This window comes from Mugil cephalus, chromosome 6 (genome assembly GCF_022458985.1).
Source record: "Mugil cephalus isolate CIBA_MC_2020 chromosome 6, CIBA_Mcephalus_1.1, whole genome shotgun sequence".
Classification (NCBI taxonomy): Eukaryota; Metazoa; Chordata; class Actinopteri; order Mugiliformes; family Mugilidae; genus Mugil; species Mugil cephalus.
The window spans coordinates 16,753,517-16,761,988 of NC_061775.1; the positions used below are offsets into that span (position 1 = coordinate 16,753,517).

Genomic DNA, 8,472 nt, shown 5'->3' on the forward strand with positions numbered 1-8,472 from the left:
TCAAGTCCTCTAACTGGATGTCTGTCTGTTAACAGCCAAGTCTTCATGTCTCTCCAATTCTGTTGTAGGGAATTCGGTGTCTGGGCTTGTGTCTCGACCTTGTTTCAAATTAGCAATGTCCCGATTCCGACTGGCTCAGACGAGTGGCTGTAAGACAACATTTCAAACGTCAAACAACACGTACTCAACGTTAGTAGCATGTAGCCTCATGGTGGAGTCCCGGATCAAGCGGAGGCCAGCTCAGGGAAAATCTGGGTCAAACATTACCGTTGGTGGTCGATACCGTCTGCAGAAGGTCAATGAAAAGCACCTCCAAGGCGTGACACTGCCACCTGTGGTTAACCACAGATATGGCATTAGCTACGTGCTGAGTAGCAGATGGTGCTCACCAGGCAAACTGTTAAGAGTTCTACCCTAAGAGTTATCGAACAGGAAATCATTTTACTCTTTACTCACGCTCTTTCCCCCCAAGTTACATTAACCATCACAGAAGTCTTCACTTGTATCTTAGTTACAATTTAAATAAGCGACTGCGTCTACGGTGGGAGTTTTAGGTGATTTACTTGGGTAAAGCCCCGCTGATGCACTAAAACTGGACCGGGGCTGAAAGCTCAAGAGCCAAGCATTTCAAAAACCACAAAAACACGAGCGGAATAAGCAGATTTATTCAGGCTGAGAATTCAGCAACTTTTGACAACAGAACCACAGAGGCCTTTTAGACACATTTTAGAAGACACACTGCCCACAATGACACAAAAAGTATTTTCTGTTGCTCATGTCAGAGGTCTCACATTCACGAACAAAGAACATTTACGCACAGAAAAATTAAGTTTAGGGCTGTGACATTCACAATCTGTTTAATGTACTGTGTGCATTTCAAGAGGAAGCGCTCGGTAACCAACAAGTTTCTCGGAGCAGAAAAGAACGGTCAGTTTGTGTTTGGCAGCTGTCATTGTAGCCGCTTATTTCAAAGACCACAGGCAAGCAGCGTCTGAGTGAATGTCACCCTGCTGCTTGTGTTCCACTGACACCTGGGTAAGTCTAACCTCCAGTACACATAACTAACCCGCAGCAATACATGAGAACTACATCAGTACTGTTTGACACATCTTTGAAAAACATCAACAAGCACCTGTAAAAAGAGAACTTAAGAAATCATGCGGTGGGAGGGTGTAAATGCAGTGAGATAGTGTCAAATAGTTGGTTGTTGATATGAATATACAGTACCGTTGAGCTGACAGACAGCTGATCTGCAACTACACATAGCAAATAATGTAATGTAATGTAATGTAATATAATGTAATCTAATCTAATCAAGTTTCTATTTCACACACACACACACACACACACACACACACACACACACACACACACACACACACACATGGTGGCTTATTCATCTCTTAGTTTTTGTTTGTACAGTGACAAAAGAAAGTGTAAAACTTTGACCTACAGCACAGAAGAGTTACACACATTAGACTTTTGTACATTTCTGGACAACAAAGTATTAAACTTATAGTTTACTATTAAACACCAATTAATACTATTAAATTAATCTGTTTTGTTTTGTTTTTTGTTTGTGTTTGTAAAAACATGTCATATCTCATATATTTCAGCTGTTAGGCTTTTAAGGGCAACACAAGACACAGGACAAAAAACAAAATAAATACAGTAACATTGTGTGTTCTGGCTTGTGGTTTGCCACAGCAGCTGTCTCCATTTCAGTCTCACGACCACCACAAAGATACGTGCCCACTCGCAACTCATGCTCAACTCTTCCCCTGCAAACATGTTTGCTTGTGATATGTTTCGAGAAGCTTACAGCGTGACAGGGTTATTGAAAAACAAAGCTAAAAAGAAGGCGACTGGACCTGCTGGAGCTTTGTTGAAGACCACCCCCTCCAAGTGGCTTCTTCAGTTCCCAATAGCTGAGAGTTTAGGTTGCCAGCTGCTTTTGTTTAAGCTTTAGGTTTGAAAAAAAAACACAAAAAAACAAAAAAAACATGACCTGGTGACCTAAGAATCATCACAAGATCTCGGAAAGGTTTCTGAAACTGTACAATTGTAGAATTTGTTTCGCTTACAAGAAATATATTTTTAGGTTATATACACAAGTCAAATCTTGACTCACACCAAGAAAGTAAGACGAGTAGGTTTATATTTAGTCACATTTTTCTCTTTTCTGTGACATAGCTGACAGCAGCGTACTCTGTGTCACTGGGATTTAACTCCACCACTGGTGCTGGAGGTCTTTTGGGGAAGTCCAGGATGCTGTAGACCAGTGGGGGTGCAGGCACGTGGCTGGACTCCTCGATTGTTTCCTGTTAAGATGATCGAATGGGTCAAGTTGAAGAATTTCTGGAGTTGCTTTTTCAGTTCAGTCACACATTCTGTACAATATTAAATGTCCTTACCTGCACTGTGGAGTTTGAACCCTGTTGTGGTGGTTGTTTGTCTGTATAAGAAGCAAAATAGTTCAGTAGTTCAATAGTAATAATAGGTCAGCACAAATGAATTTCAGTTATGCATTGACATATTAACCAAAATAAACTCATTCACCACAACAGTACAACATCTGAGTCATTTATACTGTTCTAGTGTTCCCACTGAAGGGTAAATGTTATAAACCCACAAATCCTGACATTTAACTCATGAATCTGAAGAATGAATCAAGAAGTGATCGTCTACAGTGATAAAGACCTCTCTGTTCTAAAAAAAAAAAAAAAAAAACACTTTAGCCTTTATTAGCTCCTTGACGTTATGGTGAAAACATTACTATTTAAATTCAGTCACTTCTGATAACTTCTGATAAGCACATGGAACGCTACTAGCCACAGTAGCTGGACAAAGTTCACAGCTAGCTTTTTAGCATTTAGCAGACTAAACCGTAATGAAAACATTTGAATTATTCTCAAAGCAAAGATTTTGCGTACAGATTAATCAAAAGAAAGGCGTGGGGATTTCAGATAGAGTACAGCTCTCCCTATGCAGATAATTTTCCATACTTAATGATAATCTAGGCTAATTGTGTGGTAATTAGCCTAGATTAGCATCAAGTATGGAAATGGAGGAGAACAGGAGGAGCTGTATTCTGGTTGAAAACCCCATGCAATACACCGAAATCTCATCACTAAATTTCTCCAGCGCTGTTCACATATTGTCATTCTTGGCTAAAATCAAAATACCACACCAGGGCAGTCCATAGCAGCGCAAAAACCCCGTCTTGAATTACACACATGTTTAAGCCTGTTTTTCTCTACTTGAAATACTTTATCTTGAAGTAAAGTGGGTATTTTATTTTTTTTTGTTGGAATTTTACTTTTAGGTTTCATACAACAACGCACCACTTAGACTTAACCATAACCATAAGTTTAAAGGAAACAGCATTCTTTATCATCTTAAGCTAGCTGCAGAATCTCTCAGTTTGCTGAGCAACACGTAGTCCTGGACAACGATTGGACCAGGTAGCGTGACATGACGCAGAAGCGCACAGTCAGCAAAAGCTTGCATTCGTATACCAGTACGGGAAATGATCAACGGTGGTTTCTGAGGTCACGGGGGCTGGCAAATATTTAGATATGGCAGCGTTCCTACTCAAAGTAGGCCAGAGGGGGTTTGCCTCCGAAGTGAAAGTGCACTCAAAATAGTTGAACAAATAATGCAAGTGATGTTTTTCCACCCATCACTCCATGATAGTAGGCAACTACATTTGCATGCACAGAAGGAGGACTTCTTTTCAAAAGATGTGAATCATCACATGTATCAAAAGGATGTGAAACTGCAATCTGGTTTGCATTTTTGAGCATCTCACCACACAACTGCAAATTTTTTCCACAGAACAATTTTCTTCTCACTCGTGACTTTGTGCGCTTGAAAAGAAAAATAAATAAATAATGTAAAAAAAAAAAAAAAAAAGACTATAGCCCAAAAAGACAACTTTACACTGGATTGTTCTTGTATTAATATGTATAAGAAATTGAATTAATGCTTCCCAACATGTCAGGTCATTCATTAATATATATTTTAGAAATGAATTCATCTCACACCACCACTACACCCTGAAAATTAGCCTCAAATACTGTATGACACGAGACCAGAGGTCTGGTTAAGTAGCGTTATGAGTCTATCAGATACAGAGATATATTGTTGTAGACGATAAATTCCCTTACCTTTGCTTTTGATCAGGCAGTAGATCAAGAATGGAAGCACCGCAGCACAAAGAACCAGTGGCGAAACCACAAGGACAGTGATGATGTGGAAGGAACTGTAATTTCCACTGTTTTGAGTTGTTGCTGGGGTAGTCGTTGGAGGAACTGTAGGAGTTAAAAGAAGATTATGAAAATATTTATGGCAGAGAAAAAAAAACCTCATCAAAGACACTGAATTGATGGGGATCCCAGTGGAAACAGAGGCGTCTGACTACTTTGTTCTTGTACAACTGCAAAAGAAACTGAACTTTTAACTTGTATTCATACTAAAAACATTGTGGTGTTAAACAGACACAAATAATCAACACAGAATTGTCAATAACTTAGTCAATTCTGATTTGAAAGCTCCTTCTCTACTAAAGATAGCAAAGCGGTCCCAAAGATATGTTTCACTATCAGGTTTGCACCTAATCATCTATTAAGGAATTATTAGAGGATTGTAACGCCTCATTGTTGTGAGTTTTTTTTTTGGCAAACTGTGCAAATCACTTTGGTGACTGCTGATTTTTAGCCTATTTTCTTTATGATGTCAAAGCTTAATTTGTGTTTTGTGTATATCCTGGAAATGGTTGGCATACTATATATCAGCATATATAGCAGCATGCTTGCACTGTTAGCAGTTAGCCAACTTAAGTAGCCTGTACACAGTTGTAGACACTTGTTAGCAAATGTTTCAGCAAGTCTTTTCTTCCTAGTTTTTATATTTCATTAGCCAAATCATTTTTTGACTTACTGTTACAATATCAATACAAATACCAATGTGCTTGCTAAAAATAGTTTTTTTCCCCCCCGAAAACATTCAAATATGACTGTTATGCTAATGATTTATAAAAGGAGTTCTCTCCGTTTTGTTGGCTTTTATTACTTTTTGTGCTTATATGACACTTTGGCTGCAGCAAACCAGTGAGCCTGCACCTTCACACAGCATGTATTTTTTTCTAAAGACATCCATTTTGTTTTTCTTAAAAACAACAAACATTCATACTGCCAATCTTAAATAGCAATGTCACCCTATGTAACAATGTGACTAACTGGCTAATTAACAACAGTCAAATCTCCATGATGCTGAGCAATCCCCTACAGTATAACATTTCTCAAATGAAATCTATAAATAGCCTCGTGCCACTGAACTGAAACATGTTGGGAATGGCCTGTGAAGTCATTTTAGGACTCGAAAAGGAGACAAGCAACACAAGCCTACTCTCTCCGTTCACACACAGGAAGTGAAGATGGTGGGTGATGAGTAACTAACTGTGCAAGCTGGAGTGAGTGAGTAAAAGGTTGGGTAAATAAAATTAATTCTTCTATTGCTTCACACTCACAGGTGAAGATTAGTGTCATTAACTACATGTGTCGCCTATAATAGCAATAACAATAATAATAATAATAATAATAATAATAATAATAATAATAATAATAATAAAATCTGATCTTACCTGTGGTGGTTCTATTCTCTGTGCGAACGATGAGCTCCAAAATATGACTTTTTCTTACACCACTTTCTTCGGGCAGAATAAAAGTGGCCCAGTAAATGTTACTGTGATTTTGATTGAGATTTGAGATGTGGTAAACTACAGAAGAATTGCTCTCGTGAATGTCAAAGCAGGATTTGCAGCTGCTGTCATCACCTATCTTTGTTTCACCTTTTGTGTAAATTGAAAAGAATTTGCCATCTTTGAGGCTGTTGTTAAATGTAAATGAAAGGGAGATGTTGCTGCCGAGGGCCCCGATGACCACCGCATGACTGGGGCCTGTATGGAGACAAAATCAAGACACAGTAAAAACTCAATGCACCGTATTGTGTAATACAAGCGATTTAGACGTGATAATGACTGTCACACTTTAATTTTACCTTTACTTTTACACTAGAGTAAATATAATGTGCAGTACTTCTACTTCAACTATCTAAGTCACAGCTCCAGGAGAATATATATAGCTCTCTGACTTGTGAAAGCTAGGATAGCATCTGCACAAGCAAAGGCTAAGGCAAAGGCTAGATCTGATGTTCTTTTTAACCTAGCTGTCACATGTAGCCGAAAATCCACATTCATGAACAACATCATGGCAAATCAGTGGTATCTCACATGTTTCAAAAAGGTACTCTACTAGATAAATCCAGTCACAATGGACATTAACAACTTAGCTAATCTCTTGATAAAGCTCACGTAGCTAGTATTAGCTTAGCCATGTCATCTTAATGTCACCTTTGACTTTTAGAGGAAATATCTGATTTGGTACTACGGCACATGTTTTAAATAACGTAAAATGATGATAAAATGCAGTAAACATGGTAACTGTAATAATTTAGTCATGCAAGGTTAACTCGTAGCTCACATTGTTCCTAATAAATGTGGCGTAATTCACACAAAATAAATGGAAGAAATCCGAACATTAACTTATTATTAATAATCTTCATAAAATCCCCTTTAACATAAATTTTTCTAGATAATTGATAGTTCAATCACAAATTCTCAGCTTCATTGTTTACCGCACAGTCAGAGTATGTGTCTCTTTTTACTTTAACTGTCTGCACATGCTGAGGCTACACAGTGTGTCAGTGAGCTTTAATGTGACTGTGCTCTTGACATCTTGAGCATACAGCTTTATGCAAACGATGTGATGCTTTACATACGTCTGTGTACGCTTAACATAATGCTTTTATACGGATGTAAGATTCATTTAGTGACAAAACAAAACCCGACACCTCAGCCGACCTGTGAAAACATCGTCTCAGAAACATAGTTATTGAGAAATAAAGCCGTGTTACCATCTGAAGCTCTTTCTTTTAATTCAAGCACGAGTAATTAAAATGAAACTGATGTGTCATCAGAGTGCTGTAAAAACAGATTTAAAAATATTTGTAATGAAACTCAGCAAAACAGTTGTGTCAAGAAGTAGTTAACCACCAACTTCTAGCAGGTGAAAACCCACAAAACCTCTCAAAGTAAAACATGGGTTATGGCGAAGACAGCTTACCGTTAAGCACCATGTTGGCTGTGATGATCAGAACCAGCCCAAGAGGCTTTGTAACGATGTTGTCAACCATGTTAGAAGAGTTGCTCTCAGGCCTAACGCAACGGCCCACGTGTCTTTGACCTTATTCTTTCTTTCAACTGTCTTGATATGTTGAGTTTCTAGTTTTGACCTTCTAGCCAAGAAGCAGCCTGCGTGTCTGACGGGAGGAAACTACATGCAGGAACTTGCATGAGCTCCGATTTATCTACCTACAGCATCATAAGCACCTCCTGTAACGAAAGACTTCAAAGGAGTTCATGGACATGTGGTGTAGATTGTGAGGCACTCAGCTGAGGAGGCTGTCTCTCACAAAGTGTGTGCAAAGTCAGGAAGAGCAAGTAGTTGGTATCAGATTCTGAGGAAAAATGTACAAAACATTTCAAAATGAAAACAAAGCTCTCCTGCAAACAGAAAACCCGATTTGCCTTTAGAATCAGAATCAGAATTACTTTATTGATGGGAAATTACTTTTCATTACAGGTTACAGGTTTAATACATGTTTTTAAGCTAAACTAATAACTTTAGCTCTGTGAAGGTTCTCAGTCAAACTACTCGGATGAGTGGTGAAACGTCTTCAAGAAATTCTACAAGTTTTCTACAAAATTCTACATTTTCCATGTATTTCCATGTAAACATGACTGTTTTTACTTCTGTCAGCCGAAGAGATACGGATCTCTGCTTACACCTTCTTTTGCAAAAGATAATACACAGACGTTACTGTTTTTTAACTGAATTGATATGATCGATGTCACTATCTATAGTCAGCGTTGTCATTTTTTCCAGTCACTCTTTAATTTTTCATTGGCCGCGGGACATTTTCTATATGAGACAAATACCTCAAGCCAGCTGATTTGCGAACTGACAATCTAATTTGCAAATGTCAAATTTATAAACGGTAAAGAATGACCTGGTATAGATGGTTGGGTGGAATGTTTCTACAACTCAAAAAGAGATGGGACACAGTTTACTATGAGCGGATGGAAATAAAGCTCTGAGAGCTTTAAACAGTGGTTTTTGTGGGTTGTTTTTTTTTTCAGACAACCGGCTTGCTTCCTTCCAGAATGGGTAGCTACACATCCTGAAACCTCATTCTGAATGCAGGTGCTCCATAGGGTTCAGCGCTCAGCCACCCTCAGCTCCTTTACACAGGTCGACACCCCCGCTCACTTCTATAAGGTTGCCCAGGATACAAGTTGAACTCATATTTGACAATGTGGGGTCACACTACAGAGATTAGGTCCGACGTCTG

The 8,472-nt window shown here is 38.6% G+C and overlaps 1 protein-coding gene across 1 annotated transcript; it reads right to left on the reverse strand.

The window, feature by feature from the left end:
• LOC125009817 lies at nt 1–7,997 on the reverse strand. The gene is made up of 5 exons (XM_047588032.1): nt 7,185–7,997; nt 5,645–5,959; nt 4,170–4,313; nt 2,415–2,455; nt 1–2,321 (listed from the first exon to the last, which is right to left on the reverse strand). Exons 1-5 carry the CDS (start codon nt 7,252–7,254, stop codon nt 2,166–2,168), a joined length of 726 nt encoding a protein of 241 aa, XP_047443988.1. The 5' UTR covers nt 7,255–7,997; the 3' UTR covers nt 1–2,165.
• Between the last annotated feature and the right edge of the window lie 475 nt (nt 7,998–8,472).

Excerpts from the sequence above, each read along its gene's own strand:
- LOC125009817 (XM_047588032.1), bottom strand. The coding sequence starts at position 7,254 with ATGGTTGACAACATCGTTACAAAGCCTCTTGGGCTGGTTCTGATCATC. Across the intron at positions 4,314-5,644 it reads AGAGAATAGAACCACCACAG|TTCCTCCAACGACTACCCCA; the intron begins GTAAGATCAGAT and ends TAACTCCTACAG. Across the intron at positions 2,456-4,169 it reads CTGCCTGATCAAAAGCAAAG|ACAAACAACCACCACAACAG; the intron begins GTAAGGGAATTT and ends CTTCTTATACAG.